The 20,339-nt window shown below is 43.7% G+C and overlaps 2 protein-coding genes across 4 annotated transcripts; both read right to left on the bottom strand.

Annotated features, from left to right (window-relative positions):
* Positions 1–307: 307 nt before the first annotated feature.
* Positions 308–16,952, bottom strand: LOC115313879. Of its 3 annotated transcripts, none has more exons than XM_040215074.3 (9): positions 12,273–16,952; positions 8,013–8,199; positions 7,379–7,642; positions 6,647–6,721; positions 4,196–4,416; positions 3,886–4,045; positions 3,643–3,741; positions 2,683–2,803; positions 308–2,170 (listed from the first exon to the last, which is right to left on the bottom strand). In XM_040215074.3, exons 2-8 carry the CDS (start codon positions 8,197–8,199, stop codon positions 2,706–2,708), a joined length of 1,104 nt encoding a protein of 367 aa, XP_040071008.1. In that variant the 5' UTR covers positions 12,273–16,952; the 3' UTR covers positions 308–2,170; positions 2,683–2,705. The 3 variants fall into 3 exon arrangements, with proteins under 3 accessions (XP_040071008.1, XP_040071007.1, XP_040071009.1); XM_040215073.3 differs by having other exon boundaries at positions 2,744–2,803; XM_040215075.3 differs by lacking the exon at positions 2,683–2,803.
* Positions 9,710–11,460, bottom strand: LOC115331857. Its single transcript, XM_029994121.3, has one exon. The coding sequence runs from the start codon at positions 11,318–11,320 to the stop codon at positions 9,710–9,712; it is 1,611 nt and encodes a 536-aa protein (XP_029849981.2). The 5' UTR covers positions 11,321–11,460.
* Positions 16,953–20,339: the final 3,387 nt, after the last annotated feature.

Raw genomic sequence — 20,339 nt, 5'->3', positions numbered from 1 at the left:
ATCGACACCAGGGGGTCGAGTTCAGTCGCAGAGGAATATTCGCAAAAAGGCAAGTTCTCTTTCGCTCATGCAACCGACGGCTGACTAACGCAGCGATCGGCCAGACTCAAGATGGTGAACGCCCTGAGCACCTCGCGCGTTTGTTTTTCATTAAAGCGCCCAATGATTGAGGTTTTTTCTAAAGATGGTGTGCAGATAGAGGTCTTACAATGCACCAAAAGGTTGACCTCATACAGTTTATGATTGTGCTCTCGCAGCCAGTCATTCGAACACTGTCTAGTCTGTCCGACATAGCATCTTCCACAGGAAAGAGGAATGCTGTATACAACGCTCGATGAACAGGAAAAAAAAGGCTGCACATGTTTTTTGTGGCACGTGTTTTTTATAATTTGTTCTCTTTGGCGCAGACCTTAAACAAATTTGTCATATTTTTTTAGGGGCTGATATTACTGTGGGCACAGCACACCTACTTGCCACTTGTTTTAGATTGTATCTACACAAGATATCGCATAATCTAAAACAAGTGGTAAGTAGGTATGGTGTGCCCGTAGTATTATCAGCCTCTAAAAAGATGTGACAAATTTGTTCTAAGGTTTGCGCCAAAGCGAAAAAGACACGCGCCACAAAAAACATGTGCAGCCTTTCACTCCTCGTTCATTGAGCGTAGTGTACAGCATTCCTCTTCCCTGTGGAAGATGCTATGTCGGACAGACTAGAAAGTGTTTGAATGACTGGCTGCGAGAGCACGATCATAAACTGTATGAGGTCAACCTTTTGGTGCATTGTAAGACCTCTATCTGCACACCATCTTTAGAAAAAAATCTCAATCATTGGGCACTTTAATGATAAACAAACGCGCGAGGTGCTCGATGCGTTCACCATCTTGAGTCTGACCGATCTCTGCGTTAGTCAGCCGTCGGTTGCTTTGAGCGAAAAAGAAGTTGCCTTTTTGCGAACACCTCACTATGACTGAACTGTTTACCCCCTGGTGTTGATGTCCCCCGTCATGAATCGTGCTTCATCTTTTCTTTCTTCACTTAATATACCAGAGTTGCGAGTATGCGCCTCTCTGACTTCTGTGTTTTTCCCTTGTCTCTTTGTGTGCAATTTTTCATCATGTAAACAAGAGGGCCAACAAGGAGAAAATGAACTGCCAAGTACACCAAATGTGAGAAGGAGGTTGTGCACCAAATCCCATGTCATGTAGTCAATGTTACATTGGACAGAAGGGAAGGTGCATCAGTGACTAGACGAGAGAACATGCAGCTTCGGTGAAGGCCACCACAGCGTGCAGAGCACCTACCTGCCCATTGTCATATGTGCCTGTGTGTACCAGACTTTTCTAGCCTAAACATCCTGGCAAGAAACCGCCACAAGTTCACTCGAGAAATCCTGGAGGCCTTTGCTATTGACGCAAAAGCGGACAAGTGTGTGGGTATACCTTCCATCGCACTACACCACAAGGAAGGTGAGTATCTTAGAGGGGCCGCACCCATGGTGGACAAATGGAAGACGAGGAGACGCTCGAGTATAAGACTAGAAGAAAAGGAACTCCTCAATTAAATCAAATGCAGTGTAGATAAAAAAGAAGAGAAACTCAACGTAGATGAAGAAAAAGATGATCTGATTAAACAGTTGCTAGTCCAACGGTGTGTCTTTCTTATCTCTCTCTAATCCTTTTATGTCCAGCTGGCACTATATACAATTGCCATGTGTAGAAGCAGTTAGAAAAACTTGATTACTAAAACGGTATCGTATTAAAGAAAAGCCGGAAAGGACTGACTAAAGCCTGTCACTAGACTAGAACAGAAGTCGAGACATTAAATAGGCCTATTGCCGCTTTAAAAAGTAAAATATGACAATAGAATATGAAATAGGCTGAAGAAACTCTAGAACAGGACTAGACAGAAAAAAAAAATTAAAACAAACAGACTTTCATCTTCCCAAGTCAAACCACAGTAAAGCCTGTCACTAGACTAGAACAGAAGTCGAGACATTAAATAGCCTTATTGCCACTTTAAAAAGTAAAATATGACAATAGAATATGAAATAGGCTGAAGAAAGTCTAGAACAGGACTAGACAGAAAAAAAAAAAATTGAAACAAACTGATTTTCATCTTCCCAAGTCAAACCACAGTTTCTGTCGATGGGATGTTTTCGACTTTTCTGGCTGCAAACAAAACAAGAAAATAATTAATACAGAGTGCCGGAAACTAAATTTGAGGTGGCAAATGATCATAATACGTGGAAAACATAACAGTGTAGCTTAATTCGAAATTTAGCTTTGTGACAATGGTTTGCAGGTTTGGAAACCCCTCAAGAAATTAGGGTGTACTAGAAATATCCTAGTGGGAAAGAGAGTTCATATAGAGCCGCAAAAAGGCTGACCTGATTTCCCACATAACTACGAACTAAAAGAAAATGACAATCTTGTTCAAGTGCTTAAAACAGTGAATTGATTGCAAAAAACAAACAAAGTAGCAAACACTTATGACAAGAGACAACACAGGTACATCTCTCAACTAGCAAAAATAAAATAATGCCTTGTGGTAGTTTATTGATGTTGCTAGTTGAACTGTACACCCGTGGCATCTCTTGTCATAAGTGTCTCTCTTTTGTTTGTTTCTTAACTCCCACCAACATGCTATCAAATCCTTTAATTTGTTGTTGAGTCACTTGTACCTAGTAGTTGTCAGTCCTCCTGCTCAAGCAAACCAACATTGAAACACGCGACAAAATACACCTTGTGACGACCCGGAGCTGAGCTTGTTGGTGCAGCGCTTGTCGATGGGGCCAAATGAACCTACAGCACAAAAACAGGAAGAGAGAAAATGAGACAAACACAATGCCGGACTAACTTCATCCACATACTTTATTTACAAAAGAACCAGTTGGCCCCGTCTGGGGCCAACCTGCTCCTGTGTAAATGAATAAAAATGCACTCCATTAAACAGTTTAGTCCAGCATCGTGTTTGTCTAATTTTCTCTGTGTTGTCATCTTGTATGTTCAGCTGGCCTCACCCAATAGCAACACACAATCAGTCCCACAAACGGCTGTCAGAAATACTTTTACTGCCCTATTTTCTAGGAAAGCAAGACAAAGAAAATCAAGCTGAGTGCAGAACTTTCTTATTCGGCTGCTACATTCTGTATGTTAGAAAACCAATTTTTACTTTTTTCCAATAAGAAATTATTGTAAACAAAGCTTCCTTCGTTATTTTGTAGTTGTGCTCACTGCTTCTGCTGGTGCATTTGATTGGGAGGGGCAATGATACAAGTGAGCATGTACTATTGCAATACATTGCAATATGAACACAAAGCGCATAACTTTCAGTACACTGCTTACACACCAGGCACCAGTCAAGGCATTCAAGAGTTGGAGATTAATCTAGTGTCCTTGGTCGAACTACACATGTGCAAGCTTCGCTGGCTCGTGGCCAGTTTGTGCAGCATTTGTAGAAAGCCACAAGCTCTCTTCTTTGTATTTCAATGTATAGCGATAGTACAATAGAACTCTTCGCTGTGTTACAGATCTCATGCATGGTTTACATTCTTCATTTTGTAAGCCTCAGGAGATTTTTAGATTAATCATCAGCTTCAATGTATTTGTATCCTTCCTGCAAAGATTAGGTTGTTGCTTGCCTTGAGCACGGAGCCGGACGTTGGCGAAGCGCAGCCAATCACCAATGGCGCGGCCCATCTCGTCGTCTGTTGCAGTTTTGCGGGTTACACGTACAGCAGCTGAAAAAAATATGCACAGCTATCAGAAGTTTTATAACGATCACTGTAAAGTAATACTTAATAATAAAAAAAAAAAAAAGACGGGTGCATGCAAGCACATTACTCTCCATAGTGTAGACAGTGATACAAAAACATTACTCTTACCATAGATCAGGCTAAAGATCTTCAGTTTCCCGGCTTCTTGCTTTCCGTTTCGCCCGGTTCTGTTGTAGAAGACGGCAACTTCATCTCCGACAAGTTTCTTAAACACCGTTTTTGTTGTAGAGGCTACATCTCTACCTCCAATTTGGCCAAGCTCTTTCACCTAGAAATCAAAAGTTATCCACAATAAGCCACACATAAAAGCTTCTCTTGCTCAAAGAACAGAAGAAAGATGAAAAACAATGACTATTTCAGTACATGTATGTTCTGGATAATAACCTTTGGCTGTAACGCACAACAACTTGAAACTTACTAGCTTTGCAAAAATGGCTTCATTTTTTAAGCTAGCCTCCAGGAAGGCAAATTCCTCTCTTGTCTTCACTGGATAGACTGGAAGGTCTTCTGGATGGACTGGACCAGCCATGGCAGTAGGGTCATCAGCATTCACATGCATCTGTATTCTGGCCAACATTGTAGCCATGCTTGTCAACTGTGCCTTAATACACTCAAGTTCCCTAAGAACTGTGACCAAAGCTAAAAAAAAAAAAAAAAAAGAGCAATACGTTAGAACCTTATCAATATTGAGTGTTCCGATAAAGATGATAAAAAAACAAGCCTTTATTCATTTTCAAGGTGACAAGGAGTTAATACTTTAATCGCTTAAAGCTGTAAGAGCATTAAAGATACAGAAACTTTTCTCTTGTTGCTCACGTTACCGAAGCACTTAGCTTAATTACACAAACAAATTATCCATTCTTACAACGTGCAGCATGCATCAATGCTGCAAAGCAACAAGGCTAAAGTTTTTTTTTTTTTAAACAGGACATGCCTCAGCCAGGGTTGTAAAGCACCTAGGTACAAGTAACTCGAAATCGGTATCTAGGTACCTTTGTTGTACCTGACATAAAAACCTAGGTACTTTCATTTTTCGGTATCTGTATCTGTACAGGGTTGGAACTCATGAAATGTACTTGGGAGGAGCCACGGGAGCAGCTGAACCTACATTCTGGAGCAGGCTAGGAGCAGCTCAGATAAGTTTTCACTGCACTTCAGTTTATGTCTTAGTAATTACATGCGCGAATCACGTGACGTGCGCAAGCAACGAACGTGCAGTTGCGCGAAGGAACAGGGCAATAAATTTCGAATTTATCCTATTGTGTAACTCAATAACGAAGCAGCAGACTATGATTAAGCGTAGTTATCATATTCGAGGCGATAAGCAGGAGCAAGGTTAAAGTATGCCAAGCAGATCTACCGCTTGCATGAGAGCTGCTGGCCGGCAAGGTTTCGGATTGGACCGCATTTCAGTTCTATCAAATCACGATTTATCTTGTGGGAATGCGGTTCCAACTTTTAACGATGAAGTACTAACAGGAATCTTTTGCTCCTGTCTTCAACTGGCTGAAGTCTGGATCCCGGACCGCAGAGCCTCAGGCAATCTGACTCTTAACGACTCGACCTCACTTCTGCTGACGTGCTTAAAGGGCAACTCCGCTTCATTTTTGGTTTTGAAAAAACAATGCAGTCCTCTTCAGTATCGCCTAGGAAGACCACGAGTGAAATGTTACGACGCAGTTCTGTCTAAATGTTTCTTAAACGGTCCGGCAAACTTCGCAACTCGCCAAGTTGTCGAAATCGGCTGACTTGAGCGGGCGATCAGGCGCAACCAACAGCGCAGTCAAGGCTATGGCATGGGCGGAGCCAACATTGAGCTAAACGTCATTATCATGGCCCCCTTTTGCTTGTTTTCACTTCTCCGCGCGAGCGTAGCGCATGACGTCAGCAACGTTGCCTCTCGGCGCTCAGCGGTGTCCACATGATTGGTGTAACGCGCCCGCGCAGCGCGTTTCTTGGGAGCCGTCCGGCCGCCCGCCGTTACCGCCGTCTTCCGCGTCACAACCGCCGTCGTCGTCTCACCGATTGTGATTATTGTCTCTCGGAGTTTCATCCACACCACGGACACCATGTGCGCAGACTTATGCCGCAGTTGTGCAGACGTCGTCGAATGCCGTAGACACCAAAACGTGGCGAAGAGTGCGGTGCAGACGACACTCGCGCCTGCCACACGCCCGCCCCAATCCCGCCCGTCGTTGGGCCGAGGATCACGTGACATCTCGTACCACGTGATGGCCATGTACTTGGCGGCCCGAGGCCAATGTTGCCGGGCAGAGCCGAAGTTTCGGTTTCGATTTCAGCTCGTGTTTAAAATTAGATTTAAAAATATATAGCCCACTTTTCGCAAAGCAAACAACGTAGTGTGTTTTACTAGGGCTTTTTAATTCGAAATCACTCATTATCCCGAAATCTTCGGAATTGAGCGGAGTTGCCCTTTAACCGCTTATGGTTGAAGGATAACAATCCAGAAGCAGGTGGTGTAGCGCTTGGAGTCTGACCCCCAATTTTTTTCGTGCGCTTCTGACTCGAGATACACAGGGAGAATAAACAGAGCAAAGGAGTGCAAGGCCGACCAAGCTAAATGCGCTCATTGTTGCGAATCGGGTCGATAAAAACCGGAACCAAGACAAAATACAATTCTTTTGGTGCATAATGGCACGAGGTATTGGCTGTGGCGCAGTTTCCACAACATGTTTCAGGATGGCGCAGACATATGCGTCTGGCGCAAATGGTACAGCTATTCCACCCCTGCTGTATTTTAGGTACATTTTCCAGAAACTTGTAACTAAGTGAAGTTACTTTTTACAGGTTCATGTGTCAAAAGTGCACATACATCCTAACTCTTCTGTCAGTCACAAAATATACTTGCCTTTGCTTGAAGGTTCAGCAGAGCAGTTCAAAGAAGATGCACTTTTTGGTCTTCCTTTGGGCAACACCAAGTCATCTGAAAAACCACAAGCAATGCATAAGTAATAACAAGGATGAGCAGTTGAACTGCTATGTCACAGTTGCGTATTTCCTTGGATGGGAGTACAAGGCTGTCAAACTGCAAGCTGCAGTGTGCTTTATTCTGGAATCCTTTCTTCTTTTTTTTCTTGGGGAAACGCGGAAAGGGGCGAAGGGGGGGGGGGAGTCCTCTTACGAGGGATCCGCGAGCCGCACTTGGACCAGCAAAGAGCCGCATGCGGCTCGCGAGCCGCGGTTTGCCCACCCCTGATCTATACCATGCCCATACTGTACACTATGCGACGCTGTTAGCACAAACACAACATCGTCGGGTTTACTCGCTTTACTTACACAAATCAGGTGATATCACCAAAATTACTAATGCGGTGAAAAGGGCCCATAAGGGTTTCACAGCTTGAGCAAAGCACAAAAAAGCGCCGATGTCATGTTCATGCTAAAAGTGTCGCACTGTGTACATAACAGCCTGCACGTGGGTCTAGGAAGGCCTTTTCTCAACTCTAGATTACAAACATTCGAAGTGTGAAATACATGATCTGTAGTTTTGTTTTGATTACCTTGTGCATTTCACTTTATCACTAGTATTTGTTCATGTAAACCATTTCCTTCAAAACACGTGTAAGAAAAAAGGACTTGCCACCATCAGTTTGGCCTGCTCCTCCACAATGTGCTCCACTTTTTCTTTGAAGAGGTGGTGGCGGTGGGGGCTCAGCGAGAAATTCAATGTCACCTTCTGGAGGTGGTTCTTCAGTTACTCCCTCCTCATCGCTGCTGTCAGTGAGGTAGTCATCGAAAAATGTCGGAGGTCGCCGTATTCTTTTTTGCGATGTCTCTGCTTCCGATGTAAGGTCGGACTCTTCCTCCGCCTTTATGGACCTCTTGCGGGCAACTTCGTAACTGTCTGCAAGTCAGATGTTATGTAGATAATGAATTAATAAAAAATGTGCGTTGAATGTGAGGCATTATATTTTGCTGAGTTTTGTCTAAGCTGTACGTAGCTTCTGCTAATGAAGCATATGCTGCCTTTTTGTAGCTATCAAGCTGTTACCAATGTGTCCTATTAACATAGGCAGTGGGAGGTCTATAGTACCGTTACCATAGTAACTAAAAAAAGGGAGTCAGATATGATATGTACTTTAAGAATTATTTCACAACCAAACCCCCTTCTCTTTTGTAGATTCTGCGAAAGTGTGGATTGTAATAACTTTCAATAGAGCAGTGCTCTCTTCAGAATGAAAAAAAAAACTAATGGCGTTCAGGGCGGAGCTTACCTGTATATGACATGACCCTGCAGGCAAATTTTGGCCAGTCTTTGCCTGGCTCCGTTCTGTCCCTCACTGCACTGTTCACTTTTGCAGTATTTTTAAACGGTGGCCAGGGAGCTGTCCCGTTCTTAATCCAGCGTGTTGGAACCACGGCCACGTCATCAGTCTTCATAAAATGGGCGACCGAGAACATCTAGAAAATTCAATTTGAGACCGTCAGTAAAGAGCATACCTACAAGTTTTATGAAGTAACAAGATTAGGGGTGTGCAAATAGTGATGTAACCAAATCAAACATGAATCGAATATTGATGAAACCAAATAAAATATGAATGCTGTGTACATGGTTTATGAAGGTGAAAATTACTAAAACTAAAACAAAAGAAAACTCATGATGTGTTTGGCATTTGTATTGATAGATGGCGCTCCCTCCTTATCGCAACGGCTCGTGACCACCGTGGTTTGTTAAAATGGGCATAATCTTTTTGAAATGTACCTTCGGTTAAAAAATAAATGCGGACAATAAAAGCAAAACTTAGAGTAAAAAAAACGTGTCTGTATAACGGTGGCGCTTTTGCTGTCAACGGATTTCGTCTGCGTGTCGTCTGCTTTCTTTCACTGGTCGGCTGCAACTTCGGAGGCTGCTCCCGACGCCATCTATCGATACGAATGCCAAACACATCCCGCTAATGAACCCCTCTCGTTTACGTCGCTGCCCGCCGTAGACCCTGGCAAGTTTCTTGGCCTTATTTTTTACAGAACGAGAACTACGCTTTATAATTTTACAAGAAAAAACCGACCTGTGAAATACACCGCTGACGAAAAGTTTAGATTGTTACGTGCAGGCATTGATTTTTACGGTCCATTTCAGATCGAGCCTGGTGGCTTGAACCACCCTATATTTCATGGGCTTTCTTTCTTTGCTAGAAAAGGAAGCAAACAAAGTGTATTGTGTTCAAAACACCCCAGTTGGCTGTTTCTCAAGACTTCTAAAGCCTGCCAGTTGACACCTTGATCCTGCTGGTCTTAAAATTGATATTTAAAAGTTTGCCAAGTCTTTCTTGCGTTTCGCAAGACACCTGCTAACAACATAGTGGTTTTCACTTGTGTAGAGCAGAGGTGCACAGACTGGAGGTTGTGGGGAAATGTCTGGCGGCTACAGAGCCTCGGAGAGCTCCAAAAATAGTTAAGGCGGGGGTCGCCGGAGGGCACTCAGAAGCTTTGGGGGTTCGCAGTCCCGAAAAGGTTGTGTACCTCTGGCGTAGAGTGTTCAGTCTTTTTATACTTGCGGCATCTTAGCTGGGATATCTATCAGTTGGGACAATAGTTACGTGTAATCACCAAGTCAAAGGATAATCACATTATCATTCATTTAAAGAGCTAAAGTAGTGAGCACACATCATGAGCAAAAGAAAACTAACCTTTTATTAGACATTCACCTTACAGCTTTTCTATTTTGGTCTTTCCATCATATAAACAGTTCTATTTATAGCAGCTTTTTTCTAATCCCTCAATTTTCAACCTACAGATGCCTTATAATCAGAAGAAATGTCCTTAAAAATCCCCTAGCAGTTATTAGCATAAAGACATAATTTATGCCAAAGACATTAGCACACACACTTTATTTTTATTCGTGATGATTATATACTCATTAAAACAACACTATAAGTGAGAGCACATTTACGGCAGATATTGCTTATCTGAGCTATCCTGTGTGCAAGAGTGGCTTAACCAAAAATTCACCCCCACAAGGAAGCCAGCAGCACTTTGATTTGACCTGTTCAACAGTCCACAAAGCATTTGCAGACGAAACCTGAGAAGCCCTGAAAGTACACAGTCCAGTTGTGTCAACAATGCCGGCATAGAAGTTTGTTAATCTCTTGAAAAACTGGCCACAGATCTTGATCTCTCCATCACGGGACACAACATTTGTTGCGACGACTACATTTCCATCTTCCATCAGAAAACATGAGTCTGGTAGGTTCACTTCCAGAACCATGCCTTGAAGAACTAGCTTGTGATACTGCTCTCCCTTAAATCCTGGAGGTGCTGGTCCGGCATTATGCGGCTTTTGCAACAAGGCCTGCTGCTTCGGTGGTATTCTAGGATGCAAGTCAGCATGACTGCGCTCTTCTAAGCGTTTTACAATCTGTTGTAATGGTCGATTTGGTGACTTCAAATCTCGCTTCAGTTGACCCAGAAAGTTCTCAAACCGGAACGCAGAGAAGGAGTCAAGGTGACCGAACCTCCGCACATCAGCAGTAAGATGCAGCAGAGAATGTATGTTGTACACGTAAATGCCTTCACCGTACAGGTCCCCAGCATCAGAAACAAACTCTTCAAGCAGCTTCTCTGCAGAATCAATCTCCTCATGGCAGAGTCGTGGGCTTGACAGGATTGACACTGCAATGCTCAGTTTGAGAAAGTGCTGGTAGTAGCGCTTCTCCATGTGGTCTTTTAGAACCGCAGGACCGAAGTACAAGAGGAAGTTTCGTAGCTCAGTGGCCTTCCATCTCTCTAATTCATGAAGACTCCGGGGCTTCCGAGCCATCTCCCGAGGGGTGTGTCTCTGGAGTTTCATGAGCATTGTTGAGATGCTAGTCTGTGCACGTGGTGGGAGCTTTGATCGATGAGGTCGTCCCCGCACCCAATAGTGAAGTAGAAGCCTCCGCATAACGCCTAGGCAGACTAAATGCATATAGTCGAGGGGAAATTGGCTTACCATGCCAATCTGTAGCTCGACCAATGGGGACTGTCGATGATGGTGCCCTTCCTGATCCTGCTTTCGAAACGACTCGTCTGTTCGTAGGGGGCTGCTGACTTCTGGAAGAATTACTTTCCGGCAGCTTTCAGAGAAGGTGCCTTCTTGGGTGCACTTTTCACAACTGAAGTATCCCCCATGGCCCTTGATGCACTTCAGAAATGCCCTTGCGGGCGCATCGCAAATGAACGCATGCACTCGAACTACGCACTCCTTTCCGCCCTCGGTCACGTGTTCTTCCAGCAATGTGCTTAACTCCGAAATGAAATCGGTAAGGTAGTCATCCAAGTTCTCCGGCTTCTTGTCTCCAACAAACAGAGCTATGACGAAAGGTTCAGGATCGCAGCTTTCGACGACAGATGCAAGAATGGGCCAGAACTGCTTGCTGGAACTTTTCGCTATAGGCAGGCCATCAACATTGATGAGCAACGAAATGGTGTCTCCAGTGATGCTGCCTGAGCTCATCATTCGTTTTAGTGACGATTCGATTCCGAAATAGTGGTAGAGGCCGGACGCTCCCATGTTTTTCACATTGCAAGATCTTGGTGTCCCCATTAGGCTTCTTGCGTCACTAGGCAGCTCCGGGTGATACTTCTTCAATATCTTTAAAAGCTTGCTAAGATGGGATGCGCAGGCTTTGGTCTCACGTGCCCAGGTGGCCAGCTCGCTTGCCAAAGTAAACTCATCTGCACTTGAGATTGGCAAATGAGTTTCAGTTTCTTCGGAAGCTGATGTGCTCGCGCAAGGATCTCTGGGATCGTCGACTTGCGGTGCGCTCAGACCCTCCCTGGCTCCGTCACTGCTGTCGTCTGATCCGTCAACCGCAGAATTTCCATCGCTCTCGTCCGGAGCAGACTTAGAAAAAATGTCCGCAAGATGGTCGCGCACGTTTTCGGCAATAATTCTTTTCTTCTGTCGGTCGCACACGTCATCAAATGCTCGCCTCTGTCGCTTCATTTTACGAACCAGGAGATCGTTTCCTCTTAGCACCGTTCAATCACAAAGGGATATCATGCATCGCGAGTCGCGCAGTCTGGCGTAACCGAAATCGCGCGCAATCGGCGAACATGGTTGCCCACTTATCATAGTCATTGGTTGCGCTAGAAAATTTTGTCCGGATTTCGTCCGGGTCATAGTGGCAGCGCTTCGCTCTTCAAAATAATAATCACTGTAGAGCCCTCAAATAATTACTCTTGTCTATTATTACCTAACCAGCCTCGCACATTCACGAGCATGTGCGAGGTTTAGGTAATAATGGGCACCCTAAAGCGAAGCTCTGCCACTTACAACGCACCGCCTTGAATTCCGTCTAGGACCGGCACCGAATTCCGGTCCTAGACGGAATTGTTGAGGTCAGATATCGACCTCCAAAGGATCCAAAGGCTCCAAAGGAGCCGTCCCGATTTCGGGTACCCGAGACAGGAATACCCACAAACGTAATATGCGAGATCCCGTCGGTTAAGCAAGTGAGCAGCATCACTAAAGGAAATGAGGTACCGCTACTTACGTTTCACGCAGGGTACGCAGGTGCGTCGGTGCCACAGTGGGATTACGCAGCCTGACCGTTAGGCACTTCGAACCGTAACTACTAGAACTTGTCTTCACGATGTTTCAGAGCCACGGTTGTCAGGTCAGAACCGTGCGAGCCACAATTGTGCGAGCCGCGATACAAACTTAAACTTAGACCGCTTAAACCAAACTTAAACCATACTTGAACCACTTGAACCGGCGGGAACGTATGTTGCCAACCTAAGCCATTGGTCTAAAATAGGCTAAACCAACCGTGTATGCATTTTGTAGTTAATAAATTATATTATATTTTATTTTGTGACTTAAAAGTAGAACACATCAAGAAGAAAATATCTGTAGTGTATAGTATTAATAAATTTACTCATCAGACTTTACTTATTTACACACCCGACAAACTCACAAAACCAAAGAAAAGAAGTCTAGCAGCACTGTGTTTGTATATTTAGGGTTGTGATGGCGGCTGTTGTGATCTGGTTCTACGGGTTCTACGGAACGATTCTTACTCATTTACGCCTTGCTTTGCTTGTTAACGCTCTAAAAGTAGCGCACACGGATGGTCTTTTTGTGCGGTGCAGTGCGTGTGTTGACCATGGGCTTGCTTCAAGTTCAAAGGTACCCTTTTCGTCTCTGCCGTGTTTTGTGTTTGTACTAAGAGATTTACAACGTTTCGTTGGCTCTTTAGAGAGACCGCATCAAACAGTTTCTCAGCATATTTGACGGGATTTCGCACATATGTGTAATACGGTGGTGGAACCTTTCAGCAAAATTATAGTCTTCAGGGATGACGTGCTTGCGGACATGGTTGCAACTTCTGCTGGTCGCCTCTCTACAGAGAGTCGAGCTCCGGGAACACTCCGATGAGGTGCACAATGCTTCTCAACTCCGCGCGGCGGCTTCTCTCACTTCTGAAAGTGCGGACATCCGCTTCATCGCGGTTAGGCCTGCCTGGACGACTGCGCCGATTGCATGACTCATGCTGATTGCCGGGAACATCTATCGAAATCCCAGGCCGTCGCCAACCTCCCCGAGCTGCGAGAAAGCGGTTTACAACAACGTGGCCGCCCTAAAATGTGACCTGTGTGATTGGTGGCTCCATGGGAAGTGTGAAGGGCTGTCGCTACTCGCCTACCGATGCTTGGCCTCCTCGCCGGGCACTGGTTTTGTGGCTCATGCCAGCTTCCTCCCTCCGATGACTCGCACCCCGCACCCATATCCACCGGTGTCGTGCCCCCCCCCCCCCCCCCCCCCCCCCCCCCCCTTCCCCCCACGAAACTGCCAGGCCCATCGCCCGGGACACAAAACGGAGTGACGCTAGTAACCGACGTACTCCTCCCGCACCGAGGAAGCGGCGACACATCGGCATCCGGTATACAAACGCTCTATCCATCAAGAACAAACTCGGACCTCGTTGTCTTGTTTGAAACTTCGCCGAACACAATCTTTGGGGTCTCAGAAACCTGGTTGGATGATACAATATTCGAAGGACAAATTGCTGACACCCAAAAGTTTAGCATCTTCCGGAAAGACAGGATCTCATCGAGAGGGGCAGGAGTTGCCCTGATTGTACTGTCTCAGTTCACATGTGAACGGCGAAGGAACCTCAAACACATAGTTGCATGGATGCCAGCCTCCCCACAGTACCAGCACACATGTGTACATTCCCTACATAGTGCAGTAAATATATCATACTTCTATCTAATTCAAATAAGGGAAAAGAAAAAAAACTAATTATTTTGGGACAGACATTCATTCTGGCCAAATGAAACAAGTATTATGTTTGCCAATTTCATTCCCTTCCCATCCCACTCTTTATTTAGTCGTAATAAACACCAGAAATGCCCAGATTCATTTTTGATCATTTAGAAAAACAAAGCATGACAAAAAAATTTTCATAGGAAAAAAAATCTTTTATTTAAAGAGGCACATGTTTCTATACTTCAGTAATTAATCCACCACCTTCGGGCACCTCTGGAGTAAATCGTAGGGTGATGCAGGTCACTTCAAGAGGGCAAGGGAAACGTTAGCAGGATCAAGCTGGCAAGCGGAGAGACTGACTGTTTATGAAGAAGGGATGAAAGCGCTTTCGTGATACACATCATCACTTCACTTATCCACAAGCTCCGTAGTCTATATAATCACCTCCTCTTCCCTCAGGCCTTCCTGGTAAAGGGAAGTGAATCTATTAATGTGAAACATAAAACAAGTGAAACAAGCACATACTATTTGTGGCTGTCTTTCTTTCAAAAAAGTAGCATAGCACATATTTTAATTTTCCTTGCCATTTTTTTGTATCTTTACGCTGCATTTCATTTAGATCTTACATATAGGTAGAGCCCTGCGTGGATAACAGTTTAATTATCTGCAGACTTTGTATTCGAACCGTATCCGCAAACTTTTTACATTATTGTATCCGTATCCGATCTGCATCTGCATACTTTGTATCCAAACTGTATCCGCATACTTTTTACATTATTGTATCCGTATCCGAACCGCATCCGCAAAATGTGGAACCAGATCCGACTCACAATCCAGGCATTCATTGTAAAATAGAAATGACACTTTTTAAGCTGTTTGCTTATCTTTGTACCAAAGAAATCTGGCTCGCCATTCAAAGGAAGTGTCATTTTATCATTATCAGTTTCATCGGATTTATATTAAAAGCGATTAGGAAAAATCATCTCAGTTATGTGATCATCCTAGGAATCCGCGACACTCTGCCCAGAAGGAGCGCACAAAAAGGTTATATATGTTTTTTTTTTTTTTTTGCTTTGTAACACCTATTTTATGCGGACGCATACTTTTGAAGGATAAAAGTTAAAAAAGGGCATACTAAATATGACATTACAGTTCTGTTAAACAATTAAAAAGTAATAGAGGTTCATATTAGTCCGGCTACGACGCACTGGCGTCGTAATTGGACGAACATGAACTACCAGGCGTTTTGGCTAGGGCTCTAAGCATACAAAAAAGAAACACAGAGGCAGTTTACCGTCTGCCTATGCAAGTTCGCTGTTGACTCTGAAACTTTACAAACCGTGGTGCCACAGGGTCGCACTCGCTGTCGAGGCACTTTTTGTTTTTAATCATGACCACACTACTCTTTGCGAAGAGGGGGACGTTTCTTTACTTCCTTGTGACTTGTACGTTTGAAGTTTTCTTTGCCCAGAAAAAGTTACAGCTCTTTCCCTGCCAATGTGCTAGCTTTCTTGGGACAATTGATGCCCTGCAATCTTTACTTTTTTTAAAGGTAGCATTTTTGACGAGAGGAAACACACTAACTGAAGCGATCTTCAGTGAGAATCAGATCTTTCTTAGGATCCCTATTGTTTCTTCGAAACGCGTTTTTGTGGAAATATGTATCGGTGGACAACTTTTCATGGACAAACGGTTCATCGACGCTGTACGTTTTGTGGGCACATGCCGCTGCAATGTTTTGTCGACAACGCATTTCTTCACCAAGCTGCTAAAAGCTAGCGAGCTTAACCAAACCATGCCCCCCTCTCCCCTGTAATCCAGGCGAGACTCAACAAGTTTGTTACAAAAATAGCAAGGTTGTGTGCAACAAAACATCTCAGGTTTTTCGATGAAACGAACAGGAGAAGCCTTTCGATCAAACGTTTCATCTCGACGAAACGATTTGTAGATGAGACGTCAGTCGACGAACTGAATGCCGCTGGGCAAAAATTTAAATCCGTATCCGCTGATATTCGCAGCCTCTGCCATCCAATCTGCAATCTGCCAAAATTTGTTTAATTTTCATCCGCATCCGCCCGTTTACTGCAGATATCCACAGGTAATCCGCGGATATGCAGGGCTCTACATATAGGTATCCAAGATTTTCCATTGTTTGGAGTTAGCAGCTGCTACAGAAAAGCTTAATCAAAATGCTTCCATCCTTATAGGGCAAAAGACAAGAAATGCAAAAAAGTATCATAGCATATATTTTCATTTCGCTTGCCATTTTTTTGTACCTTCACGCTACATTTCAATAAAATCGGAAACTAAAATAGTGTACTACATTTTCTTACAACATTTGCAAAAATGTTACTCTTTTCAAAATGTTACACCAATAAATAACTTGTTACTGCATGTTGTGTTTCATTGTGAACTTCAAAATAATGTTAAAAACAATATTGTCAAACAATTTCTTGAATATAAGTATTTGCAACAATTATTTGAAGTTTGAAAAACAGATATGTGATCAAACCAATACATTATTTCAGTATTACTATTTAACATTTATTTACTATTTTGCATTGAATGTTATGTTTCCTTGTAAGCTTCAAAATGACATTGGAAATATATGTTAAAATGTTATTTCAGTGTTACTTCTTGCAACATTATTTCATGGTTCTCCATTCACTGTTACTATGTTTCATTGTAAACTTCAGAATAATGTTAGGAGCATAATGTTACTAAATGTTACATTAATGTTAGTGCTCACAACATTGCTTTACAGTTATGTATTGAATGTTGTTATAATGTGTCGTACACAACATTATCGTTATATGTTTAATTTGAATGTTACACCAACATTGATAACATACCTAAAACGTTGAGTGTTTTATTTGAACGTTGCCGTAACATTTACACCTAACACAAAACGTTATTTCAACTTACACAACAAAAAAATAATGTTATTATAATGTTTTGTGCTACCTGGGAGCGCGCGACATGTTGCTTAAGCAACGTAGTATCAGTGTAGTACAGACGTGAAAATCGCAACGTTGTGTAGCTAACTGTTTCCAATCTGTTTCTGATGCAACATTGATCGGCACGACGAAGGCACAGCGTTAGGCTATTGTTTCGAATTCCATGCTGCCTAGGAAACCGTGTGCTAGAAGTCGGAAAAAGGTTGAAGGTACAACGTTTTCTAGGCGGCATAATTTAAATGTTGCGTGAGTGCAGCGCGCGACATGTTGCTTAAGCAACGTAGTATCAGTGTAGTACAGACGTGAAAATAGCAACGTTGTGTAGCTAACTGTTTCCAATCTGTTTCTGATGCAACATTGATCGGCACGACGAAGGCACAGCGTTAGGCTATTGTTTCGAATTCCATGCTGCCTAGGAAACCGTGTGCTAAAAGTCGGAAAAAGGTTGAAGGTACAACGTTTTCTAGGCGGCATAATTTAAATGTTGCGTGAGTGCAGCGCGCGACATGTTGCTTAAGCAACGTAGTATCAGTGTAGTACAGACGTGAAAATCGCAACGTTGTGTAGCTAACTGTTTCCAATCTGTTTCTGATGCAACACTGATCGGCACGACGAAGGCACAGCGTTAGGCTATTGTTTCGAATTCCATGCTGCCTAGGAAACCGTGTGCTAAAAGTCGGAAAAAGGTTGAAGGTACAACGTTTTCTAGGTGGCATAATTTAAATGTTGCGTGACTGCAGCGCGCGACATGTTGCTTAAGCAACGTAGTATCAGTGTAGTACAGACGTGAAAATAGCAACGATGTGTAGTTAACTGTTTCCAATCTGTTTCTGATGCAACATTGATCGGCACGACAAAGGCACAGCGTTAGGCTATTGTTTCGAATTCCATGCTGCCTAGGAAACCGTGTGCTAAAAGTCGGAAAAAGGTTGAAGGTACAACGTTTTCTAGGCGGCATAATTTAAATGTTGCGTGAGTGCAGCGCGCGACATGTTGCTTAAGCAACGTAGTATCAGTGTAGTACAGACGTGAAAATCGCAACGTTGTGTAGCTAACTGTTTCCAATCTGTTTCTGATGCAACATTGATCGGCACGACAAAGGCACAGCGTTAGGGTATTGTTTCGAATTCCATGCTGCCTAGGAAACCGTGTGCTAAAAGTCGGAAAAAGGTTGAAGGTACAACGTTTTCTAGGCGGCATAATTTAAATGTTGCGTGACTGCAGCGCGCGACATGTTGCTTAAGCAACGTAGTATCAGTGTAGTACAGACGTGAAAATCGCAACGTTGTGTAGCTAACTGTTTCCAATCTGTTTCTGATGCAACATTGATCGGCACGACGAAGGCACAGCGTTAGGCTATTGTTTCGAATTCCATGCTGCCTAGGAAACCGTGTGCTAAAAGTCGAAAAAAGGTTGAAGGTACAACGTTTTCTAGGCGGCATAATTGAAATGTTGCGCGACTGCAGCTCGCGACATGTTGCTTAAGCAACGTAATATCAGTGTAGTACAGACGTGAAAATAGCAACGATGTGTAGTTAACTGTTTCCAATCTGTTTCGGATGCAACATTGATCGGCACGACGAAGGCACAGCGTTAGGCTATTGTTTCGAATTCCATGCTGCCTAGGAAACCGTGTGCTAAAAGTCGGAAAAAGGTTGAAGGTACAACGTTTTCTAGGCGGCATAATTTAAATGTTGCGTGAGTGCAGCGCGCGACATGTTGCTTAAGCAACGTAGTATCAGTGTAGTACAGACGTGAAAATCGCAACGTTGTGTAGCTAACTGTTTCCAATCTGTTTCTGATGCAACATTGATCGGCACGACGAAGGCACAGCGTTAGGCTATTGTTTCGAATTCCATGCTGCCTAGGAAACCGTGTGCTAAAAGTCGGAAAAAGGTTGAAGGTACAACGTTTTCTAGGCGGCATAATTTAAATGTTGCGTGACTGCAGCTCGCGACATGTTGCTTAAGCAACGTAGTATCAGTGTAGTTCAGACGTGAAAATAGCAACGATGTGTAGTTAACTGTTTCCAATCTGTTTCTGATGCAACATTGATCGGCACGACAAAGGCACAGCGTTAGGCTATTGTTTCGAATTCCATGCTGCCTAGGAAACCGTGTGCTAAAAGTCGGAAAAAGGTTGAAGGTACAACGTTTTCTAGGCGGCATAATTTAAATGTTGCGTGACTGCAGCTCGCGACATGTTGCTTAAGCAACGTAGTATCAGTGTAGTACAGACGTGAAAATAGCAACGATGTGTAGTTAACTGTTTCCTATCTGTTTCTGATGCAACATTGATCGGCACGACAAAGGCACAGCGTTAGGCTATTGTTTCGAATTCCATGCTGCCTAGGAAACCGTGTGCTAAAAGTCGGAAAAAGGTTATAGGTACAACGTTTTCTAGGCGGCATAATTTAAATGTTGCGTGACTGCAGCTCGCGACATGTTGCTTAAGCAACGTAGTATCAGTGTAGTACAGACGTGAAAATAGCAACGATGTGTAGTTAACTGTTTCCTATCTGTTTCGGATGCAACATTGATCGGCACGACAAAGGCACAGCGTTAGGCTATTGTTTCGAATTCCATGCTGCCTAGGAAACCGTGTGCTAAAAGTCGGAAAAAGGTTGAAGGTACAACGTTTTCTAGGCGGCATAATTTAAATGTTGCGTGAGTGCAGCGCGCGACATGTTGCTTAAGCAACGTAGTATCAGTGTAGTACAGACGTGAAAATCGCAACGTTGTGTAGCTAACTGTTTCCAATCTGTTTCTGATGCAACATTGATCGGCACGACAAAGGCACAGCGTTAGGGTATTGTTTCGAATTCCATGCTGCCTAGGAAACCGTGTGCTAAAAGTCGGAAAAAGGTTGAAGGTACAACGTTTTCTAGGCGGCATAATTTAAATGTTGCGTGACTGCAGCGCGCGACATGTTGCTTAAGCAACGTAGTATCAGTGTAGTACAGACGTGAAAATCGCAACGTTGTGTAGCTAACTGTTTCCAATCTGTTTCTGATGCAACATTGATCGGCACGACGAAGGCACAGCGTTAGGCTATTGTTTCGAATTCCATGCTGCCTAGGAAACCGTGTGCTAAAAGTCGGAAAAAGGTTGAAGGTACAACGTTTTCTAGGCGGCATAATTTAAATGTTGCGTGACTGCAGCTCGCGACATGTTGCTTAAGCAACGTAGTATCAGTGTAGTACAGACGTGAAAATAGCAACGATGTGTAGTTAACTGTTTCCAATCTGTTTCTGATGCAACATTGATCGGCACGACAAAGGCACAGCGTTAGGCTATTGTTTCGAATTCCATGCTGCCTAGGAAACCGTGTGCTAAAAGTCGGAAAAAGGTTATAGGTACAACGTTTTCTAGGCGGCATAATTTAAATGTTGC

Source organism: Ixodes scapularis, unplaced genomic scaffold, assembly GCF_016920785.2.
Source record: "Ixodes scapularis isolate PalLabHiFi unplaced genomic scaffold, ASM1692078v2 PGA_scaffold6__148_contigs__length_123643588, whole genome shotgun sequence".
Classification (NCBI taxonomy): Eukaryota; Metazoa; Arthropoda; class Arachnida; order Ixodida; family Ixodidae; genus Ixodes; species Ixodes scapularis.
The sequence above is the reverse complement of the archived record's forward strand: the minus strand, read 5'-3'. Positions and strand labels throughout refer to the sequence as shown.